Source organism: Xenopus laevis, chromosome 5S (genome assembly GCF_017654675.1).
Source record: "Xenopus laevis strain J_2021 chromosome 5S, Xenopus_laevis_v10.1, whole genome shotgun sequence".
Classification (NCBI taxonomy): domain Eukaryota; kingdom Metazoa; phylum Chordata; class Amphibia; order Anura; family Pipidae; genus Xenopus; species Xenopus laevis.
In genome coordinates, this window is record NC_054380.1 from 97,230,740 (window position 1) to 97,249,467 (window position 18,728).

Genomic DNA, 18,728 nt, shown 5'->3' on the forward strand with positions numbered 1-18,728 from the left:
TGGGTATAATTAATTCACCTAGGTGAATGAGTATACATATGACCGGGATCTACTTGCTATGCGCTACGATGTGATTATAAAATTATCTTGTCAGCACTGATTATAGATCCTTATCCTATGTCTGTATGCCCAAAAATGCTTGCCTCCATATATTTACTGTATCTCCAGTAAGCTATGTACAATCATACCCCACAGCATGGTTATTCCCAGCAAATGCTATATTTATTTTCCCTACTCAGCCTCAGAGAGCCAGAGTCTATGGGAGATCACAAACATGTCTTGCAAGGAAAATGAACAGATACAGGGGAAAACAGCTTGAGTTTTACATCATACATTCTTCACACCTACTGTATACATTACCCTACAGGGCAGACTCATCCATGCAGCAAGGTAACAGGAGACTCTAATCCAGAAAATACCATGTCATTGTATGCCAGCTGATAAACTTCGATGCAAAACTTATTTTACAATGCATAACTTAAGTGGACCTGTCACCCAGACACAAAAATCTGTATAATAAAAGTAATTTTCAAATTAAACATGAAATCCAATTTCTATTTTTTATTAAAGCATTCATAGCTGCTGTAAGCTCATTTAAAAATCTCCACTGTCAATCAAATATTGTCTGCCCCATCTCTATGCCAGTGGCATAGAGGCGGGGCAGACAATTACTTTCACTTTCCATTCAGCACTTACTAGATGTCACTGCTCTCCACACATTCCCCCGTTCTCTTAACCATTTAATTGTGTAGCCAGGGCATGGAAATGGACATCAGGTCCCCAATTCTGGTGCACAAACAAGATTCTGAGATGACACAAGGCTTGTCTTAATAACAGTGACCACAAAATGGCTGCTGCCTGCTTGCTATAATTTTGAAATCCCAGACTGAAGGAAACAAGATTAAAATAATTTATATAGTGTAATTAAAGTTCATTTTGCTTGACTATTGTGATAAAATAGGATTTTGAATAATTTCTTTGGGTGACGGGTCCCCTTTAAACAACAAGGGGAATGTAATAAAAATAATAAACAATGTTTAAAATCTTATTTTTGTGATGCTTACAATGTAAAATAATTCACTGGCAAATATAACATCACTCATTATTGCTAAGCAAAAGTTAGCTTTAACACCCGCTCTGAAGTTTCAACAAATATTTTGACTCAAAAAATGCTTTGCGGTAGTGAAATTTTATTACATAAACTAAGCATTTTCTCAAAAGCCATTTGTTTGCAAGCTTTGCAAGGAACTTTGAAGCTTGTAATAGTTTAAAAAGGACAAACATGGTCACTAATATTCCCAACTGTCTTTGCAAACATTTTTGCAGTAATGAAACGTATTATATTCCCTTGTTAATTTGAGCAGTGACAAAATTAGACCCAGTCCAGTAATTCAGTGCAATTGGATATATTAGTTCAAAGTTTGTTGCTATACAACCAACTTGACTTCAGGTCAGACTGCTTGGTTCATTCAGAATATCACAATATCAATATGCTGGCATTAACATTGCCAGTAGCAGCTATCACAATTCAAACATCCGAGCAGTATATTTACCATTTCTTGCGAGAGGTTTCCGAATTTAATTGAGTTGGAGTGTTTATGTTTGCATGTTGAAGGAAGATTTGCCTTTAGCATACATCTTGCTTTGGTAGCAAAATGGAAGAAATGAAAATAAGCATGCCGACAGAATATTGAAATCTTGGAGAAATTGAATCATCGTCTGCATAATTCACATTTCCAGCTGAGAAACCGGATTTTACTAACAGTAGGGGGGTTTGCATGCAAAGTGAATCACTTAAACTGGATCCCTTTGTCATTGTTTTCTCTGTCTTTTACAATCACTGGTATCTAATGTTTTCTGAGTACATCTAAATGATTCCAGTACTGCATCTATTATGTTCTTTTTCTTCACATAATAGCAGTGATATCCAACGATATGATTTCTAAAGAAAACACTGTATGCAATTATATAATCTTACGTAAGCATATGTTCATTCCACAAACAGCGCCAAGCCTAACACAGCAATTTGTCCAACTGCCTTCTTTTTATGTAACCAATTCTACTATATTACGGCTTCCAACAACAATATCTTGGGTTCTATTACCTTAAATAAGAAGTGCCTTAGGAACAAACTAGAGAGCTAAAAGAAAAAGGAGTGCTAAAGGAAAATATATCAGTTTAAATTTGGCACCATATCCCATTCCTTAAATACTTGCAATTATACATATCAATTGGAACTGCTATTTCCAACTATAGCAAAAATATCTGCAAACACTTCCTAGAGGTTGTCTTAATGGAACATTATAGCATCCAACAATGCATTGGATATTGCAAAAATAACATGAAAACTGGGCATGTTTTATTTTGTTATATTTCTCTGTTAACATGTGTATACTGTATGTGGGCAGATACACAGAGAGAAAGCAAGATAGGAAAGACAGACAATAGATAAATAGATACTAGAAAGATTCTGATAGCTGTTTGTAAGTAATGATATGTTTGTACACTTAAGGGCCGATTTAGTCTTTGGGCTCGAGCATTCAAATACCATGGCTTCCCAATTGCTTTTTTTCCCCATGAGCAGGTTTTTCAAAAATATTAAAAAAACACGGCACCTAAAACCTGACAAGGTTTTTAGTTTTTTAGTCTGGGCAAAATAAAAACGATCACCAGAAAGCTGAGCTATTAGAATGCAGAAACCATGCACAAATTCCTTAACAAAAAAATATTAGCCGTATGTTAGTGAATTAATAAATCCTCCCCTTAGTCAATAGTTTATTGTTCCAGGTTCTAGGTTTTGTCATTTCAATAATGCACTACCTACTGCATATTTTCCCCTTCAACATCTTTACACAGAGGACTCCCTTTGGATATCACAATATAACTAGGGCAGTTAAATGTCATGGCTTTCAGAAAGCTTAAAACCTTTACAGTAAATGTATTTACTAATTCATTGTATGGATAGTATTTGCAAATGTGGGTATATTGTGTTGTAACATTATATTCTCAAGGCCATTCACTAAGCACTGGTTTTCTTGCTAAAAATGTGTATTTTAAAAATGCCAGAAGAACTATGGATACAGGTTATTATTCCCTCTAGATCCTCCAAATGACTTTGTAGTCTGACTCTTCAACAGGTTAGTAGAGTAGCCATCTCCACTGCAGTAACATGAAGTATCACAGAAACCGGAGAGTCTTCAAATGTGAATTAATTTTATTATAGCACTACATGTTGGTGGACCTCTAGGGTCCTTCCTCTGGTGGTCCGAAAACATGTAGTGCTATAAGAAAATGAATTCACATTTGAAGACTCTCCGGTTTCTGTGATAAAAATGCCAGAAGAACCTTTTGTGTATAGGTAGTCATTAGCCATCAAATACATAGAATTGTTAGATTTCAAAGCTATATTATTTTATACAATAATACTCATTCTGCTCTTTTAATGTCCAAAATAATGTGTAATGTGTAACTGGCCCCTAAGGTGTTTAATCATGTGCTGGGGGTGCTGTGTTTTTCACAGGGCAGGAGGAGAGTCTCTTTTAATGTCCAAAATATTATGTAGTTTTCAACTAGAGGTCTTCCAATGATAGGTACAACTACCTATGATTAAGGGAGTTGCTCCCCAAATGCGTCAGGCGATGTCAGTCTGTGACCTGTTGCAATAAACCACCTTTTTCTTTTTAATTGTAGTGCCGCCTTTCCAATTTTTTTATAGGTACAACTACACCTATTTTGACCACTCATTCTGTCTGGTTTCATTTATCTTATATATCACTTTCCACAAACAGAGCGAAAGTACTATTTTATCAGAATTATTATAGCTTCTGCTTCCTTACACTGATCTCAACTGCTTTGACTGCAACTACTTCTAAGTCCTTATTTATTATAGATTATGGATTATGCATAGGCAAGCCTTTTTAACTGTTGAGCACTGATACCTCTGCAGTTAAGCCAAAGCCAATAAATTAAACTGCTTAAAAAGCAATATCAGCCTTTGGTTTCTTTTTCTTATTTCTGTTTCATGTTGCCATATTATCTACTTAAGTTCACATTTCGTGGAATCACGTAGAACCATTGCTTTCTAATTTTCAATATTTTGACAGGATAATAAATTAACCTTGGACATAAACAATGCATGATGATAATCCTAAATTACTTTGGGAACACCAAGAGCATCTGCTTGATGCAGCAGGAAAAATTAGCAACTTCCATCTAATACTTCTTTTGTTTACTATCTTCCCCAGCAATGTTACTTTAATGACAAACTGCAAATTACAGAAGCAATGAAACCTGCCTATTTTACACACAATCTGAAATTTACTGTATCTGTCAGGTCAAGCCAAGAACATTTACAATGGTTCTACATAAACTATAAAATTAGACACACACAAAAAAATGCAACCCACAAAAAATTACAAAAAATAATCAGATAATTAATAAAAAGTACAGAAAGCAGAATGGGCAGACAGACTGCAAGGTACTATAGACAGATAAACAGACATATATTATTTCATAAACTAAATACAGTGTTAGTTACATGTACCTTCCCCTGTTCATAGACATTGAAGTGCAAAAAAGATTATTATTTAATAATAATAAAACAACTCTGAAAATCAACTATAACTCCTCTCTTGAAAAGCTTAGCATAGTAATTGATTGTAAGCACCAGAAGCATAAGATGTAATACAGATTTTAATTAAACACCACTCATGTTAAAATACCCTATCCCATAAAAACAAAGCACAGTAATTGGAAGGGCCCCTAAGGTTAATAAATATATCATATGCCCATTTATGTCCAGTTCCAAATCTTTGTTTTATTATTTGCAGCTGGTATTGTGAAGATATTTGTTGGTATTTGTTTCATTTCTCTTAAAATCATAATAAGCATTTAAGGAAGAGTTAAATTCAATGGATTGCCAAGTGCCCTTTAACAGTACAAAACAATGAAAAGAGGCTTTGATTTAAGTCAGCATATATTGAGCACATGTGATGATTACCTGGAACAGTTATACTGGCATACAGTATATCTCATGGCAAGAATCATGCATATATTGAAAATTACATATTCAAGAAATACACCTTGGAAGAAGCCCCTTTCACTGGCTTAAAATCTGCCTTAAGAAAATGTTATTGTGTTATTTGGAGCACTGGGTAAAGTTCTGTAAAACAAATGGGTATCCACGGCAATAGCTACTTTCGCTCTGTTCATTTATGCTATTATGGAATTAAAATTGTCATATTTTTGTGGCTAATAAGTTGGTTTGGGGCTTGGATATACTGTAAGGGATACTCCTACTTAATTAAATTCAGCATTCAGCATGTAAAAATATATCTTATATGTAACTTTCTACAAATACTGAGACTGGTTAAAGCAATAAAATAAAAACAATTTTTCAATATTTACTTTGTAGATGATTTTAGACATACTTGAAAGACATAAGAAATTGTAGCTAACAATGTGTGTTTCTGTTTGAAAGAGAATGTTTAAAGAATTTTTCCTGCTGAAAATGCATCATGAGTCATGGGTACTAGCAAAGAGTGGAAATTGCCCCATTTTACTTCACTGAAAAATTGGTTAAACCGCTGAAAAACAAAACTGAGAAATTTTTTTTTTACAAAAATACATTGTGGTCAATGGGCATTTTCTTGAATTTATGTTACACCAAATTCATTGAAGTCAATATGCCTTTTTTCTTACTGACTTTTTTCTCTACTATTTTTATACACATGCACAAAAAAAAACCAACAGAAAATAAATCATGTATGAGAGGAAGAGTATGCCAGCTCTATGCAAAGGAGAGCAAACATTTAACCTACACTTCACGTGCCCTTGAAACACCCTTGAAAGAGAGACACTGTCATAAACATCATTCTTATAAAATTCATATAAAACCTGTTATTTTATGCATCTGAATATCCCAAAAACATACTATATCAAAAGGATGACTAATACAGGTATATCATCCATTATCCAGAAACCCATTATCCAGAAAGCTATAAATTACGAAAGATTGTCTCCCATAGACTCCAATGAATCCAGATTTTGAAAAATAATTAATTATAACATAATAATAAAGCAGTCCTCTTAACTTGATCCAAACTAAGATTGAATTAATACTTATTGGAAGCAAAAACAGCCTATCGGTTTATTTAATGTTTACATGTTTTTTTAGTAGACCTAAGATATGAAGATCCAAATTACGGAAAGATCCGTTATCTGGAAAATCCTAGGTGCCGAGCATTCTGGATAATAGGTCTTATACCTGCAGTTTGCATGTTCGATGGATACTGAGCAAATACGTGCAAATAAATTGTCACATTGCTATGGAGGGCTAACTGCACAGCTCATTGCATTTTTTTATTGCATTTTTTTGATTAAAAACATTGTAAATAGAGAGATCTGAAACTACCTAGAGGAAATAAAGATTATCACTTCTCATTTTAGCATTCTTGCTGTATTTCATTATAAACCAAACATATGGCAATTAAGCAATTAAAAATGGTAACTGCCAAGGAATCATTTAACACATATTTGCCAATACTTAAAGAAAAGTACATTATTGAAATATTTTCAGACCAAAAGTATCCCAACATAGTTTATTATATATATATATATATATATATATATATATAGGCACTAGATTAACTTTGTAATTGCCTTGTATTACAAAAATGCATTTACTGATATATTTTCTTCAAAATGTTTAAAACTTTCAAAAAGAGCATCCACAGCTGACCATTAAGTCACCTTAGTATAAAGCAGACAGCATTTTAAGTAAAGATACCTAATGATGACTCTACAAGACACACAAGTTATTATCGGCGTTTAAATCCAGTCTCATCTATGGTTATTTGGTAACTAACATCAGACCACAGAACTTTTATATCATGAAGGGAGGATCCGTTTGCATAAAAGCAAAAAGCAAAATCATAAAAACAACAGCAATACAGAGTTCTATGAAACTCACAAGGGCAATAGAATGAAAGGTGAAACACTATTTCAAATAAGTGAAAAATGGTCATGCAAAAAGTTGGGATCAAGAATAAGCTACTGTTTCATTATTACAGAAAAAAGGAAATCATTTTTTTAAAATTATTAAAGAATTATTAAAAAAAATTATTAAAAAAATAATTCAGAGCTTTCTGAATAACAGGTTCCCAGATAAGGGATCCCATATGCGAATAATATTACTAACTAAGTAATATACAAAAGTCATAAAAAATCAACAGGTTATAGCCACTTTATATCTCATGAGCTTCACAGATGTTAAACATTATATTTTAACATGATAATAATCAAAAACATATCAACCTAACTAATATGCTTAATAAGGTAAGCTAAATAGTAAAATCTAAAGTAAATACATCCAGTTGTTCTGATCACATATCTATATTGTGCTAATAGACCATCATCAAGGGCAAGTATATGGAACTAAAAACTGCATATAGCGACCACTTTTTAGGCAGTAGCTGGCATAAAGGAGGCAGCTTCAGCTTTATAGTCATCACAATAATAAAATGAATGCTTCTAGTGAAATAATAGAAGGTTTGCATAATTATTATTGGTTCCTATTGGTTCCAAATTCTAGTAAAAAGCTAGTTCTATCTCAGCTTAATCTGTTTGGTCATTTTTTTCATATAACACAGATGCTGCTCATAAAGCTTCTATTGGTGGAACTCTAGCTGACTGTTTAAAATATCATAGCTGCATAAATGAAAATTAAGATATTAATATACATTTGCCAGCATCCTGTGGATGTTTTCCTTTGAGAAGACAACTGCTTTTGTAGGGGTGAGTTAATTTACAAGTATTCTTACTGATCCACATTTACTCAAGCAGACATGATTGATACCTGGTGGTTACGAAGAACTAGAATTGCTCGTTTTTGCTTTAGACAATGGCTCATTTAGTATCCATTCTATCCATGCTTACAGACAGTAATTTCAGGAATTTATGTATAATCATATCTATATATAAATTTGTTAAATATGTCCATAATTTGTGCTTTGCTTTTATAATAATACTTTACACTTTGCTTTCTGAATGAAACAAATTCAAGAATTATTCTCAGCTATACCAACAGCTACATCAAATTGTATTTTATTGTTATACAGCTAGAGGATTTTGTTTTTAAGTAGCTGATGTAGTCCCATCATTACTAAAGGCCTACCACAGTGCTCATACATATAAATTGCGTTGTTGTTGTTTTTCTTCTTTATTCTCACATCTTCATCACACCCTCCAGTTGAAATGCCATAAAAATATATTAAGGGTTTGTATGATGGATTAATTAATTATAAGTTGAAGAGCCATAGAACTATATTTAACATTATACACATATATTTCCATATGTTCTGAGTGTTCACAAAGGTCGGCAGAGCCATGACCTCACAGAAGTCGAAAAGTAATACCACTCAGCAATACCCTAATGCTGAAGGCTCATAGCACATGGGGAGAATTGAGAATGGGTTGAATAGTATTGTGAACAAATTTAACATTTCACAATTAAGGGAAAGGGGTAATTTAACATGCATTTGCAACATATATACCAAATGATGTTGTTTAATGTGCATTTCTAGATGTTATATACATAGTTTTTAATCAGCACAATATCTACAATCTTTGACCACAGGTCCACATGAGAATGGAGTAAAGGGAAAACAATGTGCTTTGATGTCATGTTTAAGTGGGCTTATTTATTGAGGTGCGATTTTTTTGCGTCCGTTTTGACGGCAAAAACCCAAAAAGTTGCAGTAAAAAAGACGCAATTTTTTCACGATTTATTATGCTTCAAAGCTGTTCCAAGTTTTAATCAGAAAATACTCCATCTAAAACCTGCTGAATTCATGTATAATGGCAATGGCAGATGTCCCCTTAACCATTTGAAGATGTTTTTACCTTATGAAATGTTCAAAGTTTTTGGGGTTTGACACTGGTTTTTCTGTGAAAATCTAATTTTTCATTGTTTTTGGGCATCAAATGCAAAAAGATTTTTTTTCGTAAAAAATACAAAAAAGTTGCAGTTTTTCCCAATCTAATATTTCCACTTTTTTTTAAATTGATAAATAAGGGCAAATCAGGGATTCTATTTTGGTTGGACTTTTTTATTTAAAAATCAGAAAAATTGTAATTTTGATATTGCGTTGCGTTGATATTTAAGTATTCCAGAAAATCACAAGTATTAGGTATGTAAGTTATAATGTATGTAAGTATTTAATAGAAGAAAATAAAACTTGTTTTGTTTTGCCTGTTTCTTTCCCTACCTGATTAGAAATGAGCAAAGTTTTTACCCAATAGAGTTTTGTGGCAAAATTCAAAGTTTCACCAGCAGAAATTTTTGCAAATACATGGCAGAATTTTGCCATGTATTTTGTTTTGCAAAAAAAATAAAAATTTAGCCATCTGCACTAGAAAGAAAAAAAAACAGAAAAAAAGCTATCGTTATTTGGACTATTAAATACGTGCACCAAATTTCATATTGTTTTCAGAAGCACAAACATGTCATCCAACCTATACCTACTGGACAATTTACTGTTTTGGGATGACAGCGCAAAGAAACTATGTTACTATGTAACCATTTATTCAAGAGATTACTATTATGCATTGAGCAAACTTTTGAATCAATACAGAGGAGATCTGTGGACTAACTATTTCTTAGGTTAAAAAGCTGGAAAAAAAAGCTGGTTTATAAATCTTAAAAAGGTGAATCTGAGGTCCCTGTTTTTTCATCTCTAAATTTAGTCTCCAATTAATTTAAAACAGAACACAATTTAACTCATCCAACAAGTGATATTCATAGTGATGGGCAAATCGGACACGTTTCGCTTAACCAAAATTCATGAAACAGCAAAAAAGGAAAATCACCAAATGCATTGAAGTCAATGGGCGACAAAGTTTTTTTGAAGTGAGACAATATTTTTTTATGTGTGACAATTTTTTTCACCCATTACAGTATATAGGTGTCTTTTTCACTGCAAAACCTGATTAAAATGTCGCTCATCATTGTTCATAACAGCACTATATAAATGGATTATTCATTTCATGCAATTGTTTTGCTTCTAAAATGATCTTCAGACTTCAGACTAAGGGGGTTATTTACTAAATCACAAATCACAATCACAAAAAACTTTGATTTTTTTTTATAAAATCTGACTTTTAAAAAATTATGAATTTTTCAGAATTTATTAAACCCCGAGGATGGAAAGTCCGAATCAGGAAATCCAGCATCTCAGACCTGTCAAGGTTGCATATAAGTCAATGGGAGAAGTCCCAATGATGTGTGAAGTATTCTGAGTTTTCGGGTGAAAAATCCCCAAAAAAAACACGCAATCAGATTTTTTCCTGCAAAGCTAATTTTCAGGAAAAAGTAATAATAAATAAGCGTAAAAAAAAAACAAAGAAGATTTGATCTGAGTTTTCAGCAGAAAATACTGAGATAATTTCAGCCTTTGATAAATAAACCCCTAAGAATAAAGAATTAAACCAGTATGAATAAAAGTAAAATGAATAAACCCTCAAAAAAAAGCAAGCAATATATTTTTTCATGAAACATTTGCATTTTAAAGAAGTTTCAAATACTTAAGTGGTGGTCAAAAATGAACAATATATATATACATATATATATATATATATATATATATATATATATATATATATATATATATATATATATATATATATTATAATCTGAGCTAATGCAGAGATATGTTTCAGGTAGTCTTTGCCCCTTGTTTGGAAGCTGGAAAGCTAAAAGGGGGTATAATGAAGTATCTGGCTATAACAAAGCCATCTGTATTCATGTTACATAGTACCAAAATTAACTTTAACTGCTACAGCCAAAGCAGTATTTTGGAATAATGCAATGTAATGTGTATAAATGTTTGATGAAAATCTAAATGGCCAACAAAGTATTTACCAACCGTGCCCTAATGTGCCTGAATTGTATAATTTCCTGTCAATATGTTCTTTGATCATGTGAGCAGTAACCATGTTTAAATCATTCATGTGGATGGTTTACTGCAATTTATTTTATATATTAAATTATTTTATATATATTATTTTATACAATGTCTATTGTGATTGACATCTTAGTGCGTGTAAAAAGTGGGCTATTTACCTTGACAGAAGAAACTGTAGGGCACTAAACTCAGGTTGCTTGGTGACTGGGGAGAGGAGGGCCCGAGTGACCATCTATATAATCAGGATATGAGAGTGTTAGGGGTTCACAGTTTCTGTCGTTAGGAGCTCATAGCCCTTACCACAGTCATTTAAGTGGTTTTGTGCCTTTTTTAACTGATGTACTTCATGCAAAACCCAATATTATCTTTCTTTATACTTCATGCTAATCTGTAATATCATCTTTGATATGTGAGAATATAAGTTTTACTTTACTGTTGGTTTGACAGCATTTTTTTGACCCTTCATCAGTTATATTAATGTTATATTAGTGTCTCAAATACTGCACTGTTAACTTCATGGTAGCATCATAATCTTGCCTGAAATGTGTTTGTACAGGATATGAAAAATGTGCTTAGTTATGGAATTGGTAATTCTACAAACAATCTGAAAAATAATGAAAGATTATAAATGACCCTTTTCTTCTTGTCAGTAGCATGGAAACATAAAGAAGATGGAATTTAAATAATCAGAAAATGAGTTCAGTGGAAAAAGGTCTATTGCAAGTCTATAATGTGTTGCTAGGAAACAGAGCACAGGCCCCTCTATCAGTGTAGATTTTAAATTGGATAACTAACAGATGGTAAATAGTAACTGAAATGTCATATACAGTATGACCTAAGATTCTATGCACTATATAAAAACTTGTTTTGATGACCAACAAGAGAATTGTTATTTCAAAATAATACTATAAATATGACTGTATTTATTTTTAGGAAACACACATTTAGGGGCAAATTTACTTAAGGTCGAATATCGAGGGTTAATTAACCCTCAATATTCGACTGTCAAAGTTAAATCCGAAGTCGAAGGATTAAACGATATTCGTTCGATCGAACGATTAAATCCTTCGAATTGTTAGATTCGAAGGATTTTAATCCAACGATCGAACGATTTTTGTTCGACCAAAAAAAGCTAGCAAAGCCTACGGGGACCTTCCCCATAGGCTAACATTGACTTCGGTAGCTTTTAGGTGGCGAACAAGGGGGGTTGAAGTTTTTTTTTAAAGAGACAGTACTTTGACTATTGAATGGTCGAATAGTCGAATGATTTTTAGTTCGAAGTCGTAGTCGAAGGTCGAAGTAGCCCATTCGATGGTCGAAGTAGATAAAAAAATCATTCGAAATTCGAAGTTATTTTTTATTCAATCCTTCTCTCGAGCTAAGTAAATGAGTCCCTTATTGTTTACAGCCAGCCATAATAATTTCTGAAATAAAAAGAGTGCAATCATAAGAGTTTATTCTGTTCTTTATATGACATTTGCATATTAGACATATTATGTACTCTCACTCGTAAAAAAAACACAGTCAGGCTTTGGCAGCATACACTGTTACCAGCTGACCAGTGAAGGCCCTAATCCAATTATTTAAGAGTCCTCAGATTAGATCAGGTTAGAGACCCACTATTCAGTTAAATATGACCTAATAATAATAATCAACAGCCAAATGAATTTTCCAAAATGTCCCAAAATTCTGCAGAATTTCCGGTAGACTTTAAACCGATTTGGCATGTTTGGACCAATACACAGCAGACATTTCTAGCAGGTTGGTTAAAAATGTTGTACAGTGTGACTAAAACTTTCATTTTACATTTTTTAAAAGTTAGGCACATTGTTTCAATGCTGAACAGTTTCAGCCTTGTCTGACACAGCTGATCAGGTTAGTCTATAAATGTTTGCAAAATATGAAATAAACAATCTCTTCTTACAAGTACATTAGAGGACATTATAGACAAATAACAGGGGACCATTTTACCCAAAAAGAGAATCAGCGTACCAGAGGCCACCCCTTCAGACTAAAAGAAAAGCATTTTAATTTAAAGCAACCTAGGTGGTTCTTCACAGTGAGGACAGTGAGGTTGTGGAATGCACTGCCGGGTGATGTTGTGATGGTTGATTCTGTTAATGCCTTTAAGAGTGGCTTGGATTATTTTTTGGACAGACATAATATCAAAGGCTATTGTGATACTAAACTCTATAGTTAGTATAGGTATGGGCATATATCATTTTTGTGTAAAAAGTATCGAGGGGGGTGTGTGTATGGATGCTGAGTTTTCATTTGAAGGGGTTGAACTTGATGGATTTTGTCTTTTTTCAATCTGATTTAACTATGTAACTATGTAACTGTGTTTTATATATTTTTATGGAAGTGCACGTAACTTATATATGTCCTTTGATTAGCTTTTTTGAACTTTTAGGTTTATGAGCAAAATCAATAACAATAACATTATAAGATTGAAAAATAGTAAGAAACTTGGACCACTTGGTTTCAGAAAGCTTATTATGATGTGACTATGACCAGGGTTGCCATTAGGAGGGGAGAGGGGAGACCCAGGTCTAATGAATTTTTCATCTAAGGGGGGGGGGGCAGCAATGTTGTCAACGATATGCAAATTGTGCAAGTTACTTGCTCTATACAGTATGACAAACTTCTACAACAACTTTTACATGAGCTTTTCAGCAGTGAAATGACTACAGAAAGATCACTGGACCTCTAAACATTGGGGACAAGACATTTTCCATGCAAACATATATTGCAGCTGCTTAACAGTCCCACTGATCCCCCCTATCGTTCTTTTGCCCCAAGCAGTGGCAGGGCCTGTTTCTTCTATAGCTACACCCCTGCTTTTTAGTAAAATCATTGGAGAGTTTGTACCATAGTAGACGTGGTTGAAATACAATTTCAATCTTTTGTCATAGCAAAACCTACCTACCTGCTAAGTTTCTGATGGTGATCCTGAATATGACTATAAATAATGAAATATGGAGGACAAACACTCTTTTCATGTAAAAGAAATATGACTGTCTTTTATTAAGAACATATGCCCTTGTAACCTTCAGTCAGGAGTTTGCTGCTCTCATTTGCTCATGTTCCAGCTTCTCTATTGCTTTATTTTCACAGCAGTATTGATAACAATGCTTGATACAGTATATCCTATACCAGATGGTCATTAAATGAAATATGATTAAATTGGTACGGTATAGTAAAAAACATATATAGAAAACACTTCAAAAACATGATAAATGTTATTTGAATTAAATGCAAAAACAAGTTACTTAATGCCGAAACTTAAATTATATTATGATAAATTAAAACAATTAATTTAAAAACAGTTTCAAATAAATACATTTTTAATACAGATAAAATGTCCAAGCAAAATCTATTTGCCTTACCAAGTACCCCAAGGCGGTAGTTGACAGTGATGACTATTACATTTCCATAACTTGCCAGTACACTTCCATCAAAAAAATTTCCAGTGCCTTCCATGTAGGAGCCTCCATGAATATACACCATAACTGGTTTGGGTCCTCCACTATCTCGTATGTCTGCAGGAAAAAAAAAATCATATTTTCTTACATTTAAATTAAGTAGCAAGGGAAAAACTACAAAAAAACTGAGCCAGATGCCAATAATTCATGTTTCTTAAGTAACAGATGTTGAATATTTTTGTTAAATTATGTGTCTTATTTGTTCTCCTTTCTAAATTTTTAATTACCAGTTGTATTTTCTTTGTTTGGAACAACTGCTCATTTAATAAAAAATATTTTTATATTATATTGATACACAACCTTTTTCCTTTTCTGCAGTGCATGGCAGTTAAAAGTGTATAATAAATAGTGATGGGCGAATTTATTCGGCAGGCGCGAATTCGCGGCGAATTTGCGCGATTCGCCGCCAGCGAATAAATTCGCGAAACTCCCGCGAAAATTCGCGGAAAAAAGTCGGAAAAACGGGCGCCGGCGTCAAAAACGGGCGCCGGCGTCAAAAACGAGACGCCGGCGCCGTTTCGCGAATTTTTCGGCGAAGCGAAACGGCGCAAATTCGCCCATCACTAATAATAAACTATTGCATGTGTAAGAATCTGGAAACACAGAAAGCAAAGAAATCTGTGTTTATAAAATGTTGTCTTAGGAAGCTACAGCTTTTAGAGACAGCATTTAACTAGCAAGTCTGAAATTAAATTGGCATTTACTCTAAAGAAGCAGTCTGCAATTGGGAGCAGCCATATGAAAAATGTGGAAAAATTGAATGTGTCTGGGCTTTCCTGTAGCTACAGCAGGATAACAGTTCCCAGTTCCTAACACTGTTACAGACAAGGGGGCAGAAAAATGGATGGACCACTCAGTGGGTGAGGAGCACAAACCCCAAAAAATTATAAAAAACGTTGATAAAAAGGAATGATTTAAACAGTATTATAGTGGATGCACATCATTCCTTAGTTTTACTGCACAATAGTGTAAAATAAAGGTTGTGTTGTTTTTGGTGCACAAATATAGCTTTGTCAATAATTATTATGTACACTGCACTGGTGTAAACGATAAAATGTAAAGACTTTTTCCTTGATAAGATGGGTTGTTCACATGTTACAAAATTATTTATAGATCTTATTTATATCTCTCCTCCTTCTGCAAAGTTATTTACTACATATCCATAGTAATACAGAGCTTATCTCCAAAGTTGAAGGAAATCTGAAAAAGCGATTATTTACAATCATAGATGTCATCACACAAACATGCATACACAAACATGGAAATGGTTCTTTTTTGCATCACGATATGTATAAAATGAAAACATAAACAAATCTAGAGTTCTAGATTCTAGAGTCAAATGTGGCTGGGTCTAAATGCACAATGGGTTTTCATCTAAGATGAATGTTTGTTAGTGCTGAGTTTGCATTTTACTAAATTATCCACTAAAAAGGTACTATTTACTCTACATTCTCCTACTTTGGTGAGTGGCTAACATGATACAGCACTCTGCTATTATGGACTCCGTGGTTGTCAGGGAACACTTTTGAGGAAGTGGCTATGATCACGAAACACGTCAAGCACTATGGATTGTATGTTTGCTCCGTGGTTTTAATTATTATCCAATAAAGAGAAAAATTTTCCCTTCAACTGGTGCTCCGCAACAAAGGAATTTTTTCACAGTGATCATGCTTTGTGGGCATTTTCATGTGCAGTAGCACAGTGGATGGGTTTGATGGGGCAGCATGTTCTCCCTTTGGCAAATGAGTGGCTAACATAATACAGCACTCAGATATGAAGATATTCTTGCATAGCAAGGACAACTTGAAAACCAATTTTATAAAGAATTACATATTTTACTTCTTGTTATAGCACCAGTATGTTGGAGAAGAATATCCCAATGCTTTTTTGTTTTGATGCCTATGTTTCTATGCATATGTTTCTCTAAGTTAGTCTAAGTTAGAGTAGAAATTATCAGCCAGTTAACCTACAGGAAAAGTAGCTAGTTGGTAGACTAAGGGGAGCTGTTTATCAAAGTGATTTTTTTTCCCACAATTGACATTTTTGCACTAAAAATCATAAACATAAATAATGGCTTAAAAACATGAATTTTTGATATTTATTAAGTAAATATATTTATTGCATCAAACCTGTGGTGTTACCAAATATCATTTGTTGGTACTAAGACAAAGAGAGCATGACATTAATATTATTTAGAGATTAAAGATAAATTATTAATCTAAAATCATTAGCCACATGCTCACAGCAAAACTTCATACCGCTAATTGTATGCTTGGAGGTAACTCAGAGGGAGATTGTTTCAGAACTCTTCCTTAATTAAAATTACATAGAATTACAGATTACCCACAGAGAACTGTAATGAAATGTTGATACAACTGTACAACTAACAACAGTTAAATAATACAAGCACTTGACAAACTTGTTGTATACTGTATGCTAACTACAATACAACAGTATTTTCAATTTCTGTATAATATATAATCAATACTTTGAGTCATTTTCAGCATATAATAGAGGATAAGCAAATCGTGAACTGTATACCCTTGCCTATTCATTTAAATAGTCTTCCACTTTCAGAACTTACTGTACAAATTTAAAAGCTAAATTTTACAGCGTTTGGGTCTCCGTACAAGCTTTCATCAGGAACTAGACATACTTCATACATTAAGTGGAGACTCACATAGGGGCAGAAACACTGAATTTCTTTGTACATTTACACCCAAAGAGTTACAGAATATTTGATATTTTGAATATTTTTATACTGAACACAGTTTGTTGTTGAAATGTTGGGTTACCTTCAATTTTATAACTTCCTTAAGGGTTACTACTAAATAAAGTGCTGTTTATATTTATATTTATATTTTTAGCATCAAAACAAAAAGTGTTTTCATTGAAAATCTATCTTTTTCACATAAAATACTTTTTGCAAGGACAACAAAACAGAGGAAGGTCAATTGGATTTAAACATTGGATTTTCAATAAAATCACTTTTTCATGCTAAAACTTGTGAGTGGTGTATATTTTGCTAATTTCTTTACAATTTTTAACCAACACACAGTCAACTGACCTTTATAAGTGTGCTCTTTTATAAAACCTTTTATAAAACCTATATAAGGGTGTATTTTGTATAAATACAGGTATGGGATCTATTTTTGTCTATTATCTCAACAGTCTATGGGTCTATGGGTATCCATTTTCTTAGTGTTTAGGAAGATCTACTTAAAATTTTAAAGGTTTCCTTTAGAAACCACAATGTAAAATATTAAATATATTAGTACCATAAATAGATGCTGTATACAAAAACTTGCACAACATTTTAAATTCATATGTTATTTAGTGATACATTTAACATAGGATTTTGTCCTGCCTTACTTTATACTGGCTATAAAAGCCTATCAGTGTTGATTGGCAGAATGTGAATATCAACAGCCTAGACAAATATGGAATGTAAAGGTAAGAGAACTGGTTTTATTCTGAGAAAGAAAATGCAATGAAACACACAAGTTCACTGTGCCTTCATTGAATTTATCTCAGTAGAGGAACAAAGTGTGAAATTCACACATTTCAGAATTCTTGTAGCACATCTGGGTAGTTGGTTTTAAACATATTGTATTCAGACACTGGATGAACAGGAGTCATTAAAATGACTACAGTAACTTCTCAAACTGTTCTCTTTAATGTGTCCATTGGAGACTTTTTATAATATATGTTTATTATGGTAAAGTATAAAATATAAGCTAAATGCTGCTCTTTATTGGAGCGTGAGAATGCTAGACATGGTGTAGACTAGCAAGGGTAAAATTAGATGGACATCTATAACAGATGGCAGATTTACTCCAAGAAAATTATTTTAGGGGGCAAATCCACTAAAATGTGATATAGTGATGAAGTATTGAAACTAGTGTGGTACAGAAAATGTAAAACTGTAGAGAGTATCTTTATTCTACTTAAGTGTCACTAAAGTCTATTTTCTTTTAGTAAGTCTTTAAAAGAGAGAAATGCTGAGTTGCAGATGGGGCAGATTTTTTTTCTATATCAAGAAAGAGGTTACGTGAATTTTTACTTTGAAGACTAGACTAGCCTTTTGGTCTTAATTCTGATTTTGATGCATCATGCTATTATGAATAACACACTGGAATCATGTATGCTTATTGCTTATAGTTATGAGCAAGTAAGAAAGATTGCTGTATTTTTAAGTTATACAGTATATAACGGGTTTTTGTTTGTGTTTTGGTTGTTTTAATCATTTCTCTCCCCCTTTGTCCCACTGGACAACCAAATC

The 18,728-nt window shown here is 33.1% G+C and overlaps 1 protein-coding gene across 6 annotated transcripts in view; it reads right to left on the bottom strand.

Annotated features, from left to right (window-relative positions):
• LOC108717452 (neuroligin-1) overlaps positions 1-18,728 on the bottom strand; it is a 445,212-nt gene that overhangs the window by 173,749 nt on the left and 252,735 nt on the right. For all 6 annotated transcript variants that reach the window (XM_041564865.1, XM_041564866.1, XM_041564869.1 and 3 more), the window contains one exon: positions 14,351-14,503. In XM_041564865.1, coding sequence (XP_041420799.1) covers positions 14,351-14,503 — 153 coding nt within the window. The remainder of the gene's footprint in view (positions 1-14,350; positions 14,504-18,728) is intronic.